Here is a 25,148-nt window from a genome sequence, read left to right on the forward strand (position 1 = left end):
CCTCCTCAGTGCTCCTCCTGCCCCCATCTCTTTGTCTCTTAATTTCTTTTCACCATCCTCTTACCCTCACGTTCCTGGTCGATTTGTCGTGCCGGCCGCGACAGAAAATAAGTCATGGCATAAGTGACCTATTCTTAAAAATCATCAGCCTAACTATATTTAGAAATTTAGGTGAAAACATAGTAAATATTTCTAGTCACTAACTTAATACTCTACTGTCTTGCAACTGATTTTTAGTTCCATAGTTTCCTCTAAACTTCCCTAAAAAGAAAATCAGCATTTGCCATTATAATTATGCTAGTAATTTTTTAAAAGGTTATTGGAAACCAGTAGCACTAAAAGAGTGTATTAAAGAGTACTTCAAGAGTGTATTAAAATGTGTTGGTATTACTTTAAGTGCAGGTAGTGCACTTAAAAAGGGAATGTGGTACTTCGGTCTTAGGTCTCTGAAAGGGACAATATGGGCTGACAACCCTTGGTAAATACGGGAAGTAAGGGTTAATTGGGTTCATGTTAATAATGGGTTAAAAATATGTGGATCAGCTTTTGGAAAAACTTTGTAGTGTTCGTACTTCTGAATCCTGCTGGAAAAATCGTTGTAAGCATGATTCCATACTATTTTCAGAGAAAGGTACTTTCATGCTATTATAAATTTCCACAGAGCTACAAGTTCTGAGACAGAATTACATGAAAAGGGCATTGTGTGAACAGATACCACGGAAAGCCAGGATCCTAGTGTAGAATAAAAACAAGTAGCGTTCTTTCAGCTTTTGCCATTTCTGGAGTAAATTAAACCTGATAGTACATAAGAATATCTTAAATTTCCTCAGAGGATTTTAATTCTAGAATGATGAGGTATTATCTAGCAAACCTATGTACCACTTTTAAGATCGAATACAAGAATACTCCAGAAAGACAACAAGTTCTACTTAAAATTAAACTAGCTGGGGCGCCTGGGTGGCTCAGTGGTTAAGCCTCTGCCTTCGGCTCAGGTCATGATCTCAGGGTCCTGGGATCAAGTCCCACGTCGGGCTCTCTGCTCAGTGGAGAACCTGCTTCCTCCTCTCTCTCTCTCTCTTTCTCTGCCTACTTGTGATCTCTGTCAAATAAATAAATAAAAATAAAATCTTAAAAAAAATTAATCTAGCCTGCTTGTTTATTTGTCGATGTGTTGTCATTGTGCAAACATGTTCCAGCATCTTATATGGTGATCATTTTAATCTATAATGAATAAAATGATGCCCCCTTTTGGTCAGCCAGTGGTCCTTCCTGCCTAGTGATTCTTCATGGTTTCTGGAGTCAAATTTCATTACATCATTTTAGAAGAGCTCACAACTCTAATAAAGTCCACAATACAAATGCCTCACATTTCCTAACTGTCATTATCTATTCAGAATCACTTTTTCCTACTTCATTTATCATACAAAATTGTAATTCTTATATCATTCTCTTTGGTCACAACCGTCAGCTCTCTCTTTAGCTACTCCTAAGCAGTCTTTTCCTCTTATTTCTGGAAATTATTTTCCTGCCGCAGTGAATCATCCTCCACTTTGTCCCTATTGAACTCAATTCGATTTATATCTTCCCACTTCTCCTATTTGTCAAGATGTTTTGAATTTAAACCTTACAATAAAGAAAGTCAGTCCACCCAAGTAGATGTCATCAGTACAAATACACTTTGTATTCATTCAAGTGATTGATAAAAGAGTGTTTGTTTTATGCCTGGAAGGTGTCAATGTAAATGGTCTTCACCCCCGGTTAATTTAGAAATATTGCTAACTGCTGTGATAACATTTATAACACAAAGGAAAAAAGTGACATAAACAATGTAATTTTTTAAAATTTCTTGAATACTCTCCATATATTATGTTAGAGTAAGTAAACTGAGATCATTCACATTTTTTTTTTCAATCTCACCATTCTAAAGCAAATGAAATTAAATAATGAGGTTTTGGAAATTTTTACTGATTAGTTTTCTCTATTTCTATTTCGAATTACTTTGTGGGAAGAGAGGGTTTCTGGGTATTTCTAAACATTTTAGGTTACAATAGGGAACAAATGAAAAAGTATTATAAAGTTATTAGTAGGACTTAGATATCTAATGCATATGCAACCATGCACAAAACAAAATACATTAGTAAATCCTTAACTTCTTACACTGGTAATGTCTATTAGGACTGAGCATTTGGATTCACCTATTTAGCTTATTTTCACATCAAAAACTCTGGATGTTTTAACTTAGGAACAATCAATGGATTCATATCTATTAGATGTAAGTTTCAAAATGTGTAACTGTTATTTTTACCTCATTGTGACAAATAATAGTACTTTTTTCCCCTTTTATGTTCAATTTCATAAAATACACACAGAAGTCCATTTGGCATATTCTTCAAATCAGGTAAGCGATTTAATACATATGTATTCTTAAATGTTTTTTGATTATCCAATGATTTACTTTTTTTCACAGTTAAAAAGTACAGAAACCAGAGAAAAAAATGTAGATGATTCATTTATTATGATCATCTGGATATACACAACTGCAGATGAATTTAGGACTATGAGTATTTACATTAAAACCTGTAAAAATTTAGGAAATCACAGTAGGGAGACCAAAATTATTTACAAAGAATCATTTATTAAACATTTTTTTTTTTTTTACAAAATACAAAGATTGCTGTTCTGCATGAATACATCATATATGAAAAAAATAATGTTTTTACTGAATCTCATTTGAAGACATTGAGAATTTTATCTTCTACCAACTTGAGGAATCAATTTTGCTTTGCAACTTGTCTAATGCCATCACCAATCAAGGGGAAACCTTTTCCTTCTTAATTAAATCATATAACAGCTAGCATTTTAAAGAAATAAAATCAGACGAAGTCTGTTAAACAAAGCTCTTTCTGTAAGTTAACTGATTTGCCTATGATCCTAAATTTTTTGTCAAGCTATAAGATAGGAAGAATTGAGGAGCTAGGTTAAGTTTTATAATAATGTATTAGCAGCAGTTGATAGAAAATGCAACATAAGGTTTGTTTTGTCTGTGGTACAAGAATATGTCCTATCAGACACTAATGTATTTTCCTCTACTTGAACACAAGTAAGCATGTGCTGATTGTTTCTGGGATGACAAAGTGTATAAACAGACAGGAAGCTGGTTCTGGTTGTCATCGTGAGTGCCTGTTTTCATCAGCTAATATGAATGCATCGCTAAACTTAGTGAAGACAGGAAAATGACTTAAGGGTAATATATACAGAGTTAAAATACATTTTTTATCCACTTAAGAGTGACTTCAGGCACTGTGGCTATTCAGGATAAAATGTTTCATGGTTTATTCTTGATAGCAATTTAATTGTCAGTGCAAGCGAAAGCAAATACCTCCCCACTGTCATGCGCGTGACCTCGTACATCTGGAATGTTTAAAGCGAGTTCATCTTCTGCATCTTCACTTCGGAGGCTTCTTGAGTTAAAATGTCTCATAGTTTGCTCTTGATAGCAATTTAATTTTCAGTGCAAGCAAAAGCAAACATACCTGCTTACTGTCACACACACGACCAACATATCTGGAATAGTCAAAGCAAGTTCATCTCCATCTTCACTGAGGAAACATCTTTCATAAGCGGCACTTAGTGTAAACCCTCTATAGATCGGAAAATGAAAAAAGACTGGAGATGCCTGACTTTAATAATATTAAAAAAAATCACTGTCCTCGTCATCTGTCTGTGTAAACGATGTTTGAGTAAGGCTTGCCATCACAACATTTCTTTCCTGAGAAGGGAGCTGATCCTCTCTGTGTATCATAAGTGTGCGTGCTCTGAGCTGTGGTCACTGTCGTGGCTGTCTTCATTTACTAGAGAGTCCCCTGTCTGCTGGAGGGTGGCTGCACCGATCCCCGAGAGCTCTGAAGGGAGAAGTGTTCCTTTTTTCACATTCACCAGTTCCTTTTCTCGAGCAGCAGCTCCCTGCTGTCCTCCTTTTACTCTCTTCCATTTCATTCGCCTGTTCTGGAACCAGACTTTGACCTTTAACGAAGAAAAGGAACAAATGAAAGAAAGAAAAAAAAGAAAGACAACGAAATGGCATTTTTTCCTTCTTTTGGGTTGTCAACGTAAAAATAGCCCCTCAGAGACTTAGACAAGGACACTGTGAAGGAGTGAATATGAAAAACCAGCACTGAATTTAACCACATAACATATTTATGAGGGTGATCTAAGCTTTCAGAAGATGCATACAAAATACTCTATGTCGTATTTTACAACATGCTGTATAAGAAGAACAAATGGCAGAAAACCATCATTTGGGGTTTCTCAAAGGTACTTGGCTTTATAAAGAGTTTCTATGACTATCAGCTAACATTTTAATAATGATCCTGGTCAAACATTTTTTTTCTTCCAAGCTCTTTGACTTGACATTTAGCTGTCAATTCCTGAACCAATTTCAAGTGTACTCAGAGAGCTATTGGGAAAGCTACATCTCGAAGGACCATTCTGTGCCACCACATTCACAAAGCTTTACGTGACCATTCCACCTCAGTGTGAGTTCATCTTAGAAACTATATATTTTGCGGGGCACTTGGATGGCTCAGTGGATTAAGTCTCTGCTTTCAGCTCAGGTCATGATCTCAGGATCCTGGGATTAAGCTCCACATCGGGATCCCTGCTTAGCAGGGAGCCTGCTTCCCCTTCTCTCTCTGCCTGCCACTCTGCCCACTTGTGATCTCTTTCTCTGTCAAATAAATAAAGTAAATCTTTAAAAAAAAAAAACTATATATTTCGAACCATATATATATTTCCTATAAGCTTTGTAGACATAAGGTTCCTTCTAAAATTTAACTGAATTTGCCTAACACATTAAAGTATATATGTCATAAAATAAAAAATCTAAATAAATATGCATTAAATTACCACTTATTTTCAGAACCAGAATAATATTGGTATCATTTCATCTTCTTGTTTTGGAGGAGCTTTATGTTCCTGTTGCGTTTCTCATTAAGCTAAGTGGTCCTTTTACATTACATTGATCTGTCTATTCCAATCAAAGTTACCACATGCCTGAATTTTGTGCTTATCATCTCTAAGCCTTTATATAAAACAACCAACCAAAATAAACAACAGTTTGTGAATAACAAGTGACCTGAAAAAGTACTATTTAATTTTGCTTGTCTTTTATATTTATCAAAACAGGATGTTTCTAACTACAGGCTTCTTGACCTACCCATGTTGATTCAAGAGACTTCAATCATTCATTCTTTATGATTGTATACTATTCCATTGTGTGAATATACCACAGTTTATCCATTCTGCTGTCCATGGGCACTTGAATTATTTTCTTTTTTTTCCCCCTTTTATAAATGATACTGCTATAAACATTCTCACATTTGTGTTCTGATAAATATATGACAGAACTTCTCTGAGTGTATCATTCAGGGATTGCATCAATGGGTCACAGAATATATGAACATTCAACATAACATGGTAATATGGAAAAACTGTTGTCCAAAGTTGCATCAATTTACACCCCACATAAACACGTGGAGTCCAGTGTGTAAGAGTTGTTACTGATCAAGCCCCATACTGGGTGTAGAGATTACTAAAAAAAAAAATCAACCTTAAAAACAACAACAAAAACTTGCTGAAGGGTGTTCATGTGTTACTGTTACTTAATAACCAAACGATCAGTAGTTACCTTTTATTATATACCTATTTAAAGCTAGGCAACTATATTATATATTCTAAATATATATATATATATATATATATATATATAGAATGTATATTCTATATATAAACTATATATTCTAATAGTCACAATTTTTTCCAGATCTTTAACATTATTCCGATTTTATAGATGAGGAAGTTGAGACTCAAAGGTTAAGTAACTTGTCTAAGATGACACAGAGGGGAATACGGGATGCCAGAATTTAAACCTGGGGGTGGTTTGGCTTCAGACTGGGCTTTTGTTGTTGTTGTTCCTGTTTTATTTCAAATTCTTACTTTTTAAGTATTTAGAATAGAAAAGTAAAACATATAAAGTATGTGAACTCCATCCATATGATTACTATCATTCATGTAATTCTCCTACTCGATATAATTAGGTTCGTAAATATGACACTATTTCCTGTACTATAATTTAGGTAATTATACTACTCAATTTAATTACCTTTGCAAGCTTGACATCGCATGTTGCATTAGATCTTTTCCACATGAGTTGGGTTCTACTCCTGGCTTCACTTCTAAGTTTCTGTGTGAATTTGAGAAAATTATACTTCTCTCTACCCCAATTTTCATATTTGTAATATTGGAATAATGAGCCTTTCAAGATTCTCCATAGGGACATTTTCTCCGCGGACAGTTCCAGATGGAAGAAACACATCATCATCATTGTCACCAAGAGCTGAAACATTCAGTCAAAATAATCTTGGCAGAAAATGGGAGAAATAGATTTCTTTTAAAATCTATACTTATTTCCTTTTCTGGGAGAAGGAGTACAGTAGTTCTATAATAACAGTATAAAACCTGTTATGTGTAATTCTAAATGAGAAAAATGTAAGAATATGGTATTGATTTTAGAAGTCATATAGGCTATTTTGTGTTGTTTTCTGTAACCATGTGAAAATTTGCCATTTCACTTTTTTTTAAACAGACTGATAAAAGACTTTCATAGTCTTCAATGGTAGATATATGTGCATACATACATGTATGGATGTATGAATACATAAAGACACATACATGTAAATGTATGTGAAAGCATTTGATAATTATACAGTAATTATATACTATTTTTCTTTAGAGGTTAAATTACATATTTGATACTAGAAGTCCATGAAATTAATAACAGAAAAAAAAATAGCAACAAATACACGATGGGTCCATCTTATGAAAATGGAAAGGAAGAATGCAAAATATCAAAAGTCAGTGTGTCTGGATTTATTTTCAAATATTAAAAGTAATCCCAGATTATAAAGCAGTATTTCCACTAGAATATTAATACTAAAGTTTTATAAGTAAATATAGTTTAATTCTGTTATCACCTTATAATCCAGCTTCATTGGTTGAATTGAAAAAAAAAGTTTCTGTTTTAATTTGTTTCCAATTAGCTAAGTATAATCATTCAAATGCCTGACACTTCATTTTTTAAAAAATAGATATGCTATTTATTTTCATTAAACTTTACATGTGCATTTTATATAATCGCTTCTTGGCCTTTGGTTAAGATCAAATGTAGTATCCATTCTTATCAGTTTAATAATCTGCATTTATAAACTAGACAGAGCAAAAATAACCTCACATTTCCTTAGTGAATTTCAAGCTCCATTCATTCATTTATATAGTTGGCATTAGTGAATGTCTAGCAACAGCTACTGTGTTAGATCAAAAATGGAAGAGGTTAGAGGGAGAAATGTACAAATAAATAAGACAAAGTCCCTGCCCTCAAGACATTCAGAGTCAAGAAAAGAGACATATAATAGTTTATTGACCGTATATGAAAGCCTTTGATATAAAGATTAGCTTCATATTTTATAGAATATCCTTAAACTGTCATTTTAATTGGTATCATTGCTAATCCATTATTAAGAGATTCACCCAATGGTCCATGATATAGTAAAGAACTCTACCACCACGGTCACTATTCCACATGGCTATGCTGCCACATAATTATTATAGCAAATTGTTTGTTTCCTCTGGGAATCTCGTGCTCTTGATATTATTGACATGAGAATTTTTTATCCTTTATGACCTAGAGTCATACCATAGGTCCTAAGAAATTGGGCCACGAAACATTTTGCATATAATGAAAACAAATCTGTCCATCTGGGCACATAATAAATAAACTTTATGAACTTTTATCATTGTGGGAGTCCTAAAGCCAATTTTATATTCTAGTGTACAATTTCTCTGGAAAGTGCTAGATAAATGAGGTTTTTGTTTTTGTTTTTTCAAATACTTCCTTTTTCAAGCTTGGATCTAAGGCAAGCTTCCATATAAAGTGCATTTTGTTTTGTTACATAGTATGATTAACAATTCAGATAAAAATAAATTCTTTATCCAAAGAATCTGAGTTATGAAAAAATACTATTATTCATGAAATTAAAGCAATATGAACCAAACCTTATAGACCCCTAATATCTATGCATACAGACAGCTTTCAAAAAATATTCATATTAAAAAGTAACAAACATATAATAGCCTGCTGTATTATAGTAGTGAATATTTAAAGTGCTCGGTTATACACCTTACTTCTCAGAACATTTGCTTATTAAGAAGTCTCACTTGTGGGCGCCTGGGTGGCTCAGTGGGTTGAGCCACTGCCTTCAGCTCAGGTCATGATCTCAGGGTCCTGGGATCGAGTCCCACATCAGGCTCTCTGCTCAGCAGTGAGCCTGCTTCCCTCTCTCTCTCTCTATCTGCCTGCCTCTCCGTCTACTTGTGATCTCTTTCTGTCAAATAAATAAATAAAATCTTAAAAAAAAAAAAAAAGGAAGTCTCACTTGTTATCCCTTAGCATACATTTCCTGGATGATCAAACTACTGTATAAATAAACAGTATAAATAAAAAAATCATTTATTCACATCTTGACTGTTTTTACTGAAGAAAGCAGCCAAGAGATTTTTGCTGTGATTAATTTGTCTGAATGACGTATTTCAGAATTTAGAAATCATATCTTGTCCTGTGAGAATCATAGCTGCCATTGGCTAAACATTTGTTTTACCTTTTTATTTAATTTATTTAGTCATTCACATTACAGCCTTCTATATAAAAGTCCATAAATACCTGTCCTTTTAGGGCTCACAGTATATCACAGGAGAACACAAGTGAAATATGCACCTGCAACTGCCACACAATTTCCTAAGATGGCCAGAAGCAAATAGATTGATAGGATGTTGGACTACATAAGGCCGTAACCCATATTTATATAACACCATAAATGTCTGTCTTTTGAAGAAGCAAACATTAACACCAAACATCTGGATGAAAACTGAATATTTCAGTGACATATCTAGAGGTTTCTAAACATCTGGAATTTGTAGATTTAATACTCTGTTTTCATTTGTATCTGGGCACTTGAAATACTGTAGACATTATCTAACAGATATTTATTCACATCTTTACCACATGAAAACATGCAGAGAATAATTTTATAAGTACAATTTTTCAGATCTAATCACATGCCCTGAGATTAAATTTGGTCACAGCAGCTGATCTAGTAAGCCAAGGTAAACAGACCCTAGAAAGACTTACCCAAGTAATTCAGGGGCAAAGTCAGCAGTTGAACTGAAGAATTAGAACCAAGAATGCTCCATAAGGTAAGGATGTAAAATGGGAAAAGAAATACTCCTCCTGCCTGAACGGATTTATATCTGATTAAGAGAAGGAATCCCTCAGCTGTTTCAAGGAGTATACGGGAGCAACCAGTTGACTGGGCTGTTTCTAATGCCTTACAACTTGTGGTTGGGTGGTACAGTGTGGGTGTGTAGGAGGATGAAGGGTGCTGGGACACATTCCATGACTACAGCCTGAGTTCTTGTTTAGAGGGCTGCCTTTCATGAGTATCCCCTATTTTAGCACAATGTTTAAGACCAACGAATCATTTCCTCACCTCTGTAATTTTCAGTTTTGAAACCTCTTTTTTTCCCCCCTATTTAGAATGCTTGAGAATTAGGCTCACCAATGTCATCATAAAATATTTGCTATCTTGCATATTTTTAAACAAAGTGAATACACATTAGCTACGGGGAGCAGTAGGCAAGTTATATATTCAAAAAACCCTTTTTTGAGGCAATAAATGAAATTATCCATAATAAATTGTATGTTATGGGTGTTATTATAAGCCAATGACACATTTCTCCTTTCCAAAAATGCAACCAAAGTAGTAGTCATTCACATGATGGGCAAAATTCTCAGAGGAGTGATTCCTTTTAACTGACTTTTTAGAAATGTATAGAGTACATTAGCACAGTAGTAAGATGCTAATGACAATACCTCTTTCTGTCATACTTGAGGAAATTCAACTCGAATGGCCTATTTCAATAACATTTACAGGGAAATTCATTATTCCTAATCCTATTTTTTACAAAATTAAAAAATAGGTATGCCTTTTAGTTATTTTAAGTGAAATACTGTTTACCTGAGCATGGTGTGAACATATGACTTCAGTAAATTTGCGTGGAAATACCAAAACTAAATTAGGAAACTTTATCCTTTATTGTGTTAAAAAATTCCTGACTAGCAAATCTTTAATACATAAAATTGTGTATTCTGAGCCGCTACCCATACTTGTTTTGTTCACACCCCTGAGATCAACTAGAATGATGGCCTCTGTTCACAACATTTTTCTAATCTCTGGGATGAAGTTTAACAAGAGTTAGCAGCATATCACAGTCAATATATACCATTTTGACTAACAGACTCTTCTAGTCATGATCTAATTAAGTGAAACCCATCAAATATAAATATGTGGTTGAAACATAGGAACACACTTTTTCTTTCATTTTTATAATTTTTTAAAAGATTTTATTTATTTATTTGAGAGAGAGAGTGAGAGGGAGCATGAGAGGGGAGAAGGTCAGAGGTAGAAGCAGACTCCACATGGAGCTGGACTCGATCCCAGGACTCTGGGATCATGACCTGAGCCAAAGGCAGTCACTCAACCAACTGAGCCACCCAGGCACTCCGGAACACAGATATTTTTATCAGCACAGTAGAAAAAGGCAACTTTCTATGGTTCAATCTAATGAGATTAATATTCTGATTATTTCCAGACAAGCTTATATATATGAGCCTTCACCACACTCATCATTTCATTTATTTAGGGATTTAGGGATTACATCCTAAGATTATTCTTAAGAAGTATAATAATAATTATTACTATCATATTCAAATGCACTGACTACAAAAAATAGTCTATAACCTAAACATCTGGAAAAAGTTCAAAAATTAAAAAAAATAACTGTCCAGGGGCACCTGGGTGGCTCAGTCCATTAAGTGTCTGCCTTTGGGTCAGGTCATGATCCCAAGGTCAGTGCTCAATGGAGAGTCTGCTTCTCCCTCTCCGTATGTCCCTGCCCCCATTTGGTTTCTTTCTCTCTCTCACCCTCACTCTCTCTCAAATAAAATAAATAAAATCTTAGAAAAAAAGTCCATCATTAAAAATGAGAAATAATAGATTTGAAGCTAAAAATCTATTCCAAATTGAATGCATTTCTGAGGTTTTCATGAAGAGTGATGTGACTATGACAACTAATTGGCAGAAAGTCTTTTACAGTTCTCTTAGGTCTGTATTTATCATTTTATGGATGTCATAGACCATATACATATACTGATGCATAGACTTATGTAAATAATAGAACAGGTCTTTAGAACTGAAGGTGTCTAACGCAAAACTGGCTCCTTAAAATTTCTGGAAGCTTCTTAGTTTTAGAATTCTTTAAACGACCAAAAAAAAAAAAAAATCACATGTATGCAAGGACAGTGTGGAAAAGGAATAACCTTTCATAGCAGAAATTTCTTTCTTTAGCATTAACACTTTAAAATGGTGATCCCAGGGACACCTGGGTGGCTCAGTTGGTTAAGTATCTACCTTTGGCTCAGGTTATGACCCTGGGTCCTAGGATTGAGTCCTGCATCAAGCTCCCTGCTTAGCAGGGAGCCTGCTTCTCCCTCTGCCTGCCAGCCCTCCTGGTTGTGCCCTCTCTCTAACAAACAAATAAATAAAATCTTTTAAAAAATAAAATAAAATAAGATGGTGATCCTGCGATGCAATGCATATTATGTTTCAGAATGTTGTTGATTTACTGATTAAGTATAAATTAATATATTTATTTCTTTATTGAAGAAATTGGGAAATAAAATGTGGCAATTCAGAGATTAAAAAGAATTATCTTTATCATTATACCAGAGTGATGAATGTTCATAGCAAGAATGTGTAGAGCAAATTTTAATAAAGTTTTTAAAATAAAGACCATTTTATAGTGTGTGTAAATAAATATAATATAGAAAGATAGCAATATAAATATATATCTATATGTATATATACATGCATATATATGTGTGTGTATGTATATACATACATATAGAGACATATCTGTACATTGGTAACTTGATCCATCTAACATTTAAAAAATTGATTTGTTATATATGCTCAAGACTGTTTCAATAAGGTTAGGGCCTTATTTTTCTGAGAATTTTTTCTACATTATTGTTTAGATATTTATGTTTATGTTTTTTATATATATTTAGATATATGTTTAGATATTTATATTTATAAATTATTAGAGATCAGTCAATTGATTATTTCTCAGCCTTCTACATTATACAGGTAACATTTCTAAAAATTGATTTAAGACAGGTTTAAATCATTGAACTTTCTTTATAGATCTTGCTTTATAATTGATTGTCTTACATTACTCTTCTTATTTCCTAGTCTTTGGGTTTTTTTTGGTAGTATGTAAGATAGTTCTGAATCTGCCTTTTAGATTGCACATTGTGCCGGGGTGCCTGGATGGCTCAGTTGGTTAAGGCTCTGACTGTTGATTTTGCCTGGGGTGGTGGTCTTGAGGTTGTGGGATCGATCCCCAAGTCAGGCTCCCTGCTGAGTGGGGAGTATGCTTTCTCTCTTTCCCTCTCCCTTTGTCCCTGCTCTCACTCTTTCTCTAAAATAAATAAATAAATAAATATTTAAAAAAGTAAAGATTATACATTGTTCATATGCATTCCTTAAAAAAAAAAACAAAAACAGCAGTACTCAGGCAATACCTCTTTCCATTACAAATGAAGATTCCATCACATTCCATCATCAACTCCTCCACCTTATGTTAACCACCATTTTTCTACTAGGGGTTAACTCATGTTTAATCTATTATTTTTTTAATTTTTACTTTTTTAAAAGATTTTATTCATCTATTTGAGAGAAAGAGAGAACGAGCAGGGGTGGGGCAGAGGGAGAGTGAGAGAATCTCAAGCAGGCTCCCCAGTGAACCCAGAGCCCGAGTCCAGGAGGGGCTCGAACCCACTACCCTGAGATCAGGACCTTTGCCAAGACCAAAAATCAATGCCCAACCGACTGAGCCACCCAGGTATCCCTCATGTTTAATCTTTTAAAACAGCAGACACACCATGATTTAAGCAAAGAAACATCTTATTGTTACTTCCGGTGACTGTTAAATACTATTCTAAAGAAATAAGGAAATATTCTAACATCATTGGCTTCACAGGTAATCTTGAATTAAACAGACAATATGTCTGGTCATGGAGAATAATTTATTAGTTAAATAACTAAAAGCATTCATATGAATTTATAGAAATAAACTTTCAAAGGACAAGGATTATGTAAATTGATGAGCAAACAACAAAACCGCTGTTAATTTGGCACATGGAAAATTCTTCTTCATAGTGATCCAAAAAACTAGATGCCTATTTTGAAAATACTTGGCACTGAGCCATTTAATGATTTAGAAGTAACAAACAAAGCATAATCCCTCTCATTTCCAATAAAGGAATATGATCCAAGTAGGTGGGATTTTCCACTTATCTTGGCAGAGGTATCATGCATTTGGTCTGTTTATTCCAGTAATCTTTGCTAGTTTACAAATCTGCAACACTGCACCTTTATTAGCTTTGTGAAATGAAAGGATCTCCCATTCTTTCAATATTTGGCAGCTTTAACTGTATAAAAATGTCCATTTTGTCACTCCTGTTATAGTTTCATGCAGCTGCCTTCTCTCTTCTTCCCACAGTGAGGTATTAAAAAGTTGGCAGCAGCTTTCTCCAAGTGTGTCTGGACAGGTGAAAAGGCCAGAATAAGCGTGTCAAATGTAAAAATACCTTGGGACAGGAGGGTCTTTGGACTGATGGGCTCTTCATAATATTCCAAGGGGCTCTGCCAATTGAGGCTTATTAGCTGTTGATTGAGAAGGGTATATAAGAGTATGTTGTAAAATGGAAACTCTAAGTTAGAAGCTGGGAGATACTAGAGTGGTAACTTCCACACAAGAGCAGTATATAATTAAAAATATTTGAAGCTCAACTGTGTTCTGGTATCTCCATTTTTATTTAACATAAAATAATTTTCTTTAATACCAATGTGCTAATGCGGAATTACTTTGCAGAATGAGCCTCTTTTTCTTCTTCTTCTTTGACCAGATGGAGTTCAAGTGGGATTATAAACTTCCCTGACCTATTAAGGTATTATTGCATTATGGGAGACACAAGCATTAAGAATCTGACTTCTTTGTAAAATTGCAGAAACTGTTCTTCAGGTAGGGATTTGAAAATTCAGGTCCTGAGTAGTATTTAAGGATTTAATATATCTTACTTTTTTCCTTAAAGGAAATCTAATCATCTTAGTAAATCTGTTTTTTATAGTAAGTCTTTATAAGGACATGTACGGGGCCTATAATAAAATGCAGCAAGTAGGGCACCTGAGTGGCTCAGTGGGTTAAGTCTCTGCCTTCAGCTCAGGTCATGGTCTCAGGGTTCTGGGATCGAGTCCCACATTGGGCTCTCTGCTCAGCAGAGAGCCTATTTCCCCCTCTCTCTCTGCCTGCCTACTTGTGATCTCTCTCTCTCTGTCAAATAAATAAATAAAATCTTTAAAAAAAAATGCAGCAAGTATGTTGATTAGTGATATAAACAAAGTAGGGGTAAATACAAATAACCTATCAGTTATACACAAGCACACTATATGAAATTCCTAGATGAAAGTACATCTAAAGACTACTTCTGATTATAAATCATGTTTTCATTTAGGAGAAAGTTATTTCTGTAAAACAGTTCTGCCATAAATTGTTATAGATTATTTAATACTGATTTTTTTCTCTTTACATTATACACATACAAGTTCTACCTTAGCATTTGAGTCTTGAAAAGCTTTTACAAAGTCAAGAAAAAATATTTTGGGAGATTGAAAATCCTATTAAAGTTAAGGAAAACACTGTACAATATGGAGTTAGATGTAAGTCTTAGGTTATTTTAAAGTATGGCAAGATAAATCCTGCAGAATGGATATAAAAAAAGTACATGTCTATAATTAGAATATTTTACGTCTGGAAATCCTGTAAAAGGGGTGTTATTTAAGAATATGTAGGGTTGGGATATAGATTACATAGATAAGCAAGTATAGCACTAATGCAAAATCAAAGTAATGGAATTGCTGTGTCACAATTAAAAGAAGATGAATTAAATGGGTTCAGTTTATAACTCTACATTTATAACTTTAAAAGCCCAAGCTTGAGAAAATAAACTGAAAATGTCTCACTGGGACAAGAGCTCTGGCATGTTGGAAGAATCTGCTTTCAGACCTTTAAGAATAATAAAATTGATGACTGACAGCATACAGCATTTTTCTGATAAATTTAGCATAGTAAAATTCGTCCCAGAAAACATAAGTAAAGCCTTCAGATTCTCAATTTAAGATACTGAGTGTACACAGAAGTCTAGGAGTAAAATGAAATCTGGCATAATCAGGAACATTTTCCCTACAACCTTGTCATTCCTCTCTTGTGACATTCAACACTCATCATAATTGGTAGTACTTGTTCAATCTTTCCCTCTTCCATGTTCTAGCAGAGACTCGTCTAACTTATTTTAGGGAGATTTCATTTCTAGCATCTAGCTCAACAAATATTTGTGTTACAAAATAATTCACTATACCTTGAAAGGCAAAGATTCCCACCCCCCCCCTTTGTTGACAATTGTGTTTTATAGTTTATGCCAGAAATTCTTTCATATCCATTATGACATATAAACCTGAGTAGAAGCAAGAGAAGGTAGTTTTAATTTCCATTTTGTGCCTTGGGGAGATTTTTACTGGCCTAAGAATACACAATTCCAATTGGAAGATCTAGTTGTTTTGTTCCAACTTCTATCAAAATAATTCAGTTTCTTCTTACTAACACAGAGTGGCCCTCTAAAGACTTAATTTTGATTGGGAATTTGGATTCCACATGCATACATCTCCTTTTCATATGAACTTGCAAAACTGGAAATAAATATTTATAGGATAAAAAAATCTTCTGCACAATACAAATTTCAATTCTTTGAAAATCCAATTATATCTCAAAAGGTGTTTTTGTTTTTTCCCCTATGATCCTATAGTTAGATTGTTTCAGTAATGGCCTCTGACAAATGTTACTTTCCTTCCTCGTACCCATTCCTTTAGATGGTCCCCTTGTACGTTGACAATGTGCTTGGTCATATGACTTGTTTTAGACAATGAGGCACAGTAGTAAACATGTGGTAAGCAGAGTCTTTGAAAGCCCTTGTACACCGGAGTTTTTCTTCTACTTTTGGTAATGCTTCTACCCCCATTTGAAAAGTCCCAGAGAGCCTATTAGAAGAAGATGAAACCACGCACAACGGAGACAAGTGTCCCAGCCGAGGCTATCTAGACCAACCAGCTCTTCAAACCCACCGGTGACTGCAGCTCTGTGTCTGAGGCATTTAGGTAAGGCCAGCAGTCTAACTATCCAATGAGCCCAGTCAAAACCCCTGACCCACAAAACTGTGAGCAAACTGAACATTGGTTATTAGTTGAAAGATTTCCGAATGGTTTGTTACATAGCAAAGGCTAACTGATACAAAACTGAAAAGGGACCTTAAAAAAACAAAAAACAAAGATTAAAATTGGTGTGTGTGTGTGCGCACGTGCGCGTGCATATATAATTTTGCTTAAAACTGCACATCATTCTTTTCCATAAATGGCAACTCCGGAAGAAAAAGACATATCCAAAATACCTAATAAATTTCCAGACCAAATTTATAGAATTGCTTCTAAAAATAAATTATTTTAAACCAAAAGTGAAACCTCTGCCTTATAATCAGATAATCACAGGGAACCAAAGCCACCCCTGAACAGCAACACAGAATCTTCACTTTTCTCTTGACTAAGAGTGCAGTACTGCAAGCCATTATTTCCGTAGGTTGGAAGCAAATCCTAGTTTGTTTCCTTTATGTATCATATAAAACATGATTGCATTTCTTAGAATTCACAGTCTATACACAAGAACATTAATGTGTAATGCCTCCCCTCCCTTTTTTTTTTTAATCTGCTCCCAGTTCTTTTTTAAAAATGAAAGTAAAACAGGTGTCCAATAATGCAGACTTCAGATTCTCCAACATTTCCAGCAAGCCAAATGTTGTACCCTTATGGAGAGAATTTTGTATGTGAAGTTCAAGGGAAGGAAAATGTTGTGCTTCACAACTTAGGCACTAGTCATAATATTTAATAAAACATAAACTGCCAATAAGTAAAACCACATAAAAGTGGTTCTCGATATATTCCCACTACCCAGAAATATCCTTCCAAAAGCTGAAATCGAGAAATCAACAGAGGAAAGCAGATGATTTAAGAAATTGGATAAAATAATTTGCTCTCCTAAGACAGTATTCATTTGTCCACACCCTGTTGGTATTTCTTTGGTGCTGATGGGATCCCTGGAGGAGGTGCACACAGTGAAAGAGGAAATGAGACTCTAGTCCTAGGAGTGCCAATCATAACTGCACTGTCCATAAAGATATTTGGATTTGCCTTTCAGGAATGTTTTTCTAAAGATTAGCAACTGTTAACCATCAGTAGGCTAGATTCTCCCAGGGCAAATCAGAATCCATAAAAAGAATGCACTGGGAGCACTACTGGAGCAAATAAAATCCAAGAAAAGACCTAAAATATAATTAATTAGAAAAGCATTTTTTAGGTTTTATCAACTGGGGTCCACAGATCATTAATTTCAAAGTGTTCTCTAAATGAATCAATGTCAGAATTTTTAATTTTTGAGACCAAGATAATTTCAAAAATATTTGGGAAATATTTACCAATGATCTATGTTCCCTTACTCCCATGATTTCCCAGCCCCCTTGAACTTAAGTGGCACCACTGATGATTTCCGGACCTTAGAGTATAAATGGAAGTGACATGGGTCATTTCCAGGTGAAAACATTTAAAGGTCAATGCACGAACGTCCAACTCTTTTTTACCTCCTGTGGTTACCAAGGACACCACATGTCGAGATGCCAGAGAGTCAGATTGGGTCTGTGAGTGATTGCTTGTAATGCTGGACTTGTAAAGTTAGTATGGAGACTGAGCAAACAGTGAGCTTTTTTATTATGTCATTGAGGTCTGGGGGTTAATGTGTTAATAGTAACATAGCAAACCCTGTGCTGGAGCAAGAGGAAACTAACATGGGGTTGCCAGCTTTCTAGTACACCAAAATAAGGAGACTTTAAAATACAAGCAAACAAAATTGCTCACTACATGCCATCATTATACACAAGAAATAATATTTTTAAACCAAAATATATAGGAAGGACATAATTACAGAATAAAGAATGATTCCTTAAACTGAATAAATGTCGTTATCCTTAATTGTATCATTTTGCTGGGCCAAAACTTCATCATGGAATGAATAGAACACCTGTTTTCTCAGTGGTATATAAGAGTCACAGGTATAGATATTGCAAAAATGGTGAGAGAAGACTGTTGACTCAGTGTAATTAAAAATACCATATCACAATAATGTCCAACTTTACCTGTCTTTCAGTGAGATCCAGATTTACTGCTATCTCATATCTCCTCAGTCTGGTCAGATAATTATGATGGGCAAATTCTGCTTCAAGTTCTCTGATTTGCTCTTTGGTAAAAGCTGTCCTTTCCTTCCTGGGTTTGCTATTGACTTCTGACTTGTAATTTCCTTCCTGGGAGTCTGGAAAAAAGAAAAAAAAAAAAGTGAGACAATTAGATTGACTTCATTCATTCAAATGTCTTCAATCCCATCATTCATACCAGGCACACATACTGAGTAACTATTTTTTTAGACACTGCGTTAGATATGGGAAAAATAGATGGCAAAGACAGTAAAACACAACAGGGTAAGATACATTTCTTATTTTTTTGATCTGCTCTCCAGCCTAAGTGGCAAAGAGTCTACTATTTTTTCAAAATATGGAAAAAAAATTGCTCTTAATATGATAAAAAGATAAAAAAATAAACCATCTCTGGAAAACAATTTTAGATACAAAATTGTGTTTAATAAGTTGTTTAACATGTATACTTGGGATCTAAGTATGACTGAATGTTTTAAGTCCTAAAATAAAAAAAGGCATTGACATAGTATATGAGTATTTAAGCAATTCCAATGTTTGGCAACTGAACTACAAGTGTCAGTTCAAGCTCAGACAAAGCATACATAAGAGTGTATATATATTTGCTGACCTTTTAATTTCTATTTAAGTTTGGTCTCTTTGAGGGCAACAGCAATACTATTCTTTTACTTTGCACAATACACATTCCAGTGTGGAATCTATAAATGAAATTGTGTTCGTATAACTCAAACTATGGAAAGTTTTAAAATGTTTTTTCATTATATGTGAAAAAAACATAAGATGCACAACACTCGGGTGCCTGGGTGGCTGAGTCAGTTAAACTGAAGACTCTTGAATTTGGCTCAGGTGGTGATCTCAGGGTCCTGGGATTGAGCCTGGCATCTGCCTCTGTGCTGAGTGCCCAGTCTGCTTGAGGATTCTCTCTCTCTTTCCCTCTGCCCCCCCACCCCACCTGTGTGTGCATTCTCTCTTTCTCTAAAATAAGTAAATAAATCTTTTTAAAAAGATGAACAACACCTAACAAAAGGTATCCAAATGTCAAATCTTATAATGCCATTTAGAAATAATAATAATTTCGAGCATATTGTTCCATCTTTCTTCCTATGCTTTTAAGGCATAATTAACATATAATATTTCATGTATCCTTATCATATCCCTGAGATGTAGGTTACAAGACATTCTAATATACTGAAGAACAGAATGTGTGCCTATAATGGAAAACAAATTCCACATAAACCAATAACAGATAATCATACCAGCTCTAGTAATTCAGATCAAATCTATCTTCAGGGAAATAGCAACATGATGAAGGTTGATCTAGTAAGAGGTATGTTTGTGCTCTCTTAAATATTACTTCAATTCTCTATTTTAGAGCACGTGCACACAAACCATGACATCTTTAGAAAGTAAGAGTACAATGAAGTCTTCTATGAGCCCAAATGAGAGAAGTGATAGGAAAAATGATGGGTAATCAAAGATTACAAAGTGTGGGATACCTGGGCGGGTCAGTCAGTTAAGCATCTGATTCTTGATTCTGGCTCCGATCATGATCTCAGGGTCATGAGATAGAGCCTGTACTGGGCATGGAGCCTGCCCAGTACAGGCTCCTCTGCCTCTCCCCCATCTCTTAAAAAAAAGCTTCCAAAGAAAGATATTTTAATTTTTTTTAAATTGACAAATGTGATACGGTATATTTTTAGGAAAGACCTTTTTGGGCAGCATCGGTTTCTTCATCCAGTCATGCTTAAATATGCTAGGTAATACGTATTATTTAGTGTACACACACACACACATTAGTGTTCTTTTCTGTCTGGCGGGGAAAGTCTAACTGAAGTCAAGAGGGTCCTCTATAATGGGAATCCACCAGACAAGGCACTCTAATGTAAAAAGTCTGTTCTGACTCTTACTAAATCTCTGTTGGCCGGATGTAAAGTTGTGTAGGCCTAGCCGCAGCAGCAGCTACAAAAAGTTCACATCAAAATTTTGGCACACAGGCCATTACTTTTCCTCTGAGGGATCATAGGAGGATTCACTGATGCAGTGGCACCGTCACAAATTCCTCAGATTTCACTGACCACATTTCTGGGCTTGTCCCTCAGCCCTGCGCTGACTGACTCCCCACCTCGGCAGAGCAGGCAGGGCTTGATTCAGGGCAAGAGTGGTCTGTGACATGACACACACGGGCCTTACTGGGTACTATGCCACTAGGACAAGATAAGTTCTGTGATAGATGATGTGTGAGCTCTCAGACGGGCTGTGCTCACACAATGCCAACTTTCCCGTCTCAAAGTGGAACCTCCCTTTGTCATCCACTTACTGTTTTTAGCTACAGATTTGCCAACCTCTACATCTTTACAGCATTTAGCTATTCTGTGTGAGCGAAACTTGTTGATGACTGATTTTTTTTTTAATTTAATGTTTCCATTGGCTGTCCTGGCAGACTGCAAACTCAGTCACAGCCTAGATTACTCAGATAAGTACCTCTCACAGGACCTATATTCTCACATGAATCAAAAGTATTATTGCCAATTTGGAGGCATGCTCAGTCTGAAATCTGCAGCTGATTATTCTTTATATGGGGACAATACTCCTTTCCTTTCTGTAAAGCAACTCTGGAAACTGACAGCAAAGCCAGAGCATTTTTTCTCATGAGCAATTCAATTTGAATGATTCATGATTAACACAGTTCCTTATATAAGCGTGAATGAACAAATTCACATTGAGGAAAGCCTGTTACTTTATATTTTTTTTTGAAATACTTTAACTTTTGTAGTATTCAAAAGTATTTCAAAATCAGTATGTGCCCACACACACACACACACACACACACACACAAATACACAAGCGCACAAAACTTGGGCCAATGCTTGTAAGAAGGTTCCTTGGAGTGGATCTATATACATGCCCATCGTAATCAGAAATATACAACAGGAGGTTTATATATCCAGTGACTGAGTTTAAACAAAAGTCTGGCTATAATTCAACATCTAAATCCAAAAACAATTTATTGAATGCCTGAATTGCAAACCAAAGTAGCTCACAGGGACTAAAAGGATGTGAACTGCGCACACTTACACTTACCATAATGGCACATGGAATAATTACCTAACTTGACCTAACTTGACCAAGAGTGGGTGTGTGCTTCCTGAATTCATCACCCGAGAGAAAGCGAACCCAGTTGAGGTAGCACCAATGTTAATTAATTCTGTGTACACTTTCATCCGTGTAACTGTGATTCTGCTGTGGTTTTCACCCATGTTGCTGCCACTATTTCTTACCTATTGAAAACATGCTCCTTGGAACCACGTTTCTGGACTTGTATTTCCTATGATCTTGGATTTTTAAATTTTTCTCTTTTTTTTCCCCAACATGTCCTGAAGCCCATCATTTGCTGACCCTAAAGCCTCCACTGCTATCACCTGACTAGTTTTTCTTTGGTGGAAAATGGGTGGGAGACTTGGACAAGGCTTTTGGCAAATTACACACCAGCTTCCATCTGTTTTCCAGCTGTTTCAACTGAGGCAAAAATCCCTCCGTTTTCTTCAACCTCCCATATCCTATGCCAAATGGTAGGTGTTGAGGGGGGAATCTGGAAACTGCCTTACTTTCTTCCGTACAACCACAAACAAAATGTCACCATCTGTACAGTATATTCCAATGTAAAATATTACAATTGTTGTTTCTCGTCTCAGATACTTTAATGCACATGCGGGTGCACTCTCACACTCCCTCGCCGCTTAGAGGAAATGTTGACTTATGTGTTCAGGTACAGTTGGCAGTCCCAGTTCCCTAACCTTTTGCTCCCTGGGACTATGCTAATGGAAGAAGTCTGCAATACTTCCGTGGAGGATAAAAATTGCCCTCCAAGGATCATTTCTGTCTAGCATTTAGAACTTCTCCACATGTGACTTTTTATTTCCCCTAGTGCAAGAGGATGCCAAAAGATAATAATGTTTCAGTGAAGACAAGTAATGTAAGGGCTTGGTCTGTTCACTAGTGGTATACAATGCTTTTTATAGCAAAAGAGAAATATTAAAGTATGATTGAGTATATTTTTTGGCTACCCTGGGTAAGCTTACTGACTTGTTTAAAAGAAGAACATAATTTACCTATGTCTGTAAAACATCAAAATGTAAAGGAATGTCTCTATAGCTTAGACTACAATGAATATTTATTCCATATTCTGAAGGAAGAATGAATACTAAGCCATTGTCTATCTTCATCCTTTGCAACTTCTTGTATCAATGTTTTGTAATCTAATCAAAATGATATTCTTTTATTATTAACAAAGCTGCACAAACAGTTGGTATAGGAAGCTAATAATTATCTTTATGTGAACATAAGGATTGTGAACGGAGGCAGGGAAATTTATAGAATAATCATATTGATGCTAGTATTTTCACATTTAAGTGGGAAATAGCCTATCTTATGGGAAATTCTTCCAACTTGCTACTCCAGTTTCTTAATGAGTAGAAATTTCAGCCTCTCCAGATTTTTTTTTCCAGAATAAACAATCTTCCCCCAGGGGTTCGTAAATCCTCTTGCCAATCCATGATCCCCTCTCCAGATTTGAGAACCATAGCACTAGTGAGCTACTATTACTAATGAGTAAGTCCATTATATACTGAGATGTTACCGTAAAAACGGGATTGAAAACCACTATGCTCAATCTAGAATAGGAAAAGGCACTGAAAACATCCACTGTATCTTGCACCTTTGATGTGAAAAACATACAGCTATAACAATAAATTTCCCTCGGGGCACCTGGGTGGCTTAGTGGGTTAAAGCCTCTGTCTTTGGCTCAGGTCATGATCCCAGGGTCCTGGGATCGAGTCCCACTTTGGGCTCTCTGCTTGGCGGGGAGCCTACTTCCTCCTCTCTCTCTCTGCCTGCCTCTCTGACTACTTGTGATCTCTGTATGTAAAAAAAAAAAAAAAAAAAAAAAAAAAAGAATAGTTTCCCTTTACTTATAAAGCAAAGCCAAATTTCAAAGGCCATTTTTCAGTTTAGTAATAGTAACAGTAATGGTAATAGCTGTATTCAACACGCAAAAAAATCATTCTTTAGAGCTTCCTTGTTCATTGCCTCTTTGATTATTAGTCAATCATTCATTTCAATTCCCTACTTTTTTTGCCATCAATATATGAATTCATTTTTACAAGCCATTTTCATTTTACATGAATCCATTTTACCATTTTTACAGCCTCTTCTTAGTGGAGTTCCTTTGTTCTTAAAGAATGACATATTAACAACTGATTTTAATTTTATTACTTTGCCCCCTTTTTTTTTTTAGATTTTATTTATTTATTTGAGACAGAGAGCGGGAGAACGCAAGCAGGGGGAGCTGCAGAGAGAAAGGGAAAAGCAGGCTCCCCCAGGGAGCAGGCTCAGTAGGGAGCCTGATGCCCATGCCTGTGCCAAAGCCGATGCCAGCCTGGATCCCAGGACCCTGAGATCATGACTGAGCCAAAGGACCTGCTCAACTGACTGAGCCACCAAAATGCCCCATTACCTTGCCCTTCTTATTATTTATTTACTATGTAGTTCTTTCTGATACTGAGAGAATGTCAACCTAATAGTTCTTCATCGGTGCCATAAATACAAAGTAAAATACACAAAGAACTAACATATTCTGATGAAATTAATATTGTGCAATTCCAAATATATTTAATAAAATAGTATTTTGTTAAAAATTTTAAAAAGAGGCAAAGATACACAAAATGGGAATACAGTGCAACTTACTTGAGTCAAATTTAGCATAGTTTTAGTTCTCACTACCAAGTTCAAAGTACTGAACACAAAAACAAACCCAGCATGTCTTCTGGGTAAATGTAAACTTCTTCAACCTTGCTACATACTTCTAGGATTTAAAACTGGTTACAGATGCCCAAAATTGACTTTATGCTTCTTGCTATATCCCAGAGAGAAAACATAAACTACAGAAATATCATGACCATCTGTCTATCAAAAGAAGGCACACATACATGTACACGTTTGAATTGTGCCTGCTAGCAAAGGATTTCACAATAATCACCATTTACACTCCAGGCGAACCCCAGTGAAGAGCTTTTGACACACAGAATTCCATTACATTTTCCTGATCCTATTAGTTTAAAGAATGTACCCTTCCTCTGAGATCTCATCAAATGATCTTTGTTCCTTTCTTCCAATGTTTACCACATTCTGTTACTATACGGATCCTTTGTTTCCTTAACTGGAATATAAATGTTTGATGCATACTACAGTTCTCATCTATTCAAGAGTTGGAGGCAAATACAAAGATAATCCTGGCATTCACATTTACATCCCAATACATGCAGAAGCAACTGACAAGGGCATGAAGCGGATGCAAACTTCCATAGGCAATACCCACCCCTCTTTTGCCTCCTATTCAGCTCTTACGTCAGGAAATGGTTTGGGATTACATGGTGTTTCTGTGTCCCCGAGAGAATAAGGAGGGAAAGAAACTTTTTTCAGAAAGTAAGGACAATAAGTAACTTGGGAGTGTCAGAAGAATTGTGACTTTTCTAATTGACTGTCAAAAGGGCAAAAA

General features: G+C 35.4%; 1 protein-coding gene across 1 annotated transcript in view; it reads right to left on the reverse strand.

Annotated features, from left to right (window-relative positions):
* Positions 1-2,629: 2,629 nt before the first annotated feature.
* The window catches only part of LOC111147338 (mesenchyme homeobox 2), a 62,654-nt gene continuing 40,135 nt past the window's right edge, over positions 2,630-25,148 (reverse strand). Inside the window, 2 exon segments of the mRNA XM_022503331.1 lie at positions 2,630-4,023; positions 18,524-18,696. Of these exon segments, the coding sequence (XP_022359039.1) occupies positions 3,799-4,023; positions 18,524-18,696 (398 nt within the window). The 3' untranslated portion in view covers positions 2,630-3,798.

Source organism: Enhydra lutris, unplaced genomic scaffold, assembly GCF_002288905.1.
Source record: "Enhydra lutris kenyoni isolate GAN:26980312 unplaced genomic scaffold, ASM228890v2 scaffoldscaffold16, whole genome shotgun sequence".
NCBI lineage: Eukaryota > Metazoa > Chordata > Mammalia > Carnivora > Mustelidae > Enhydra > Enhydra lutris.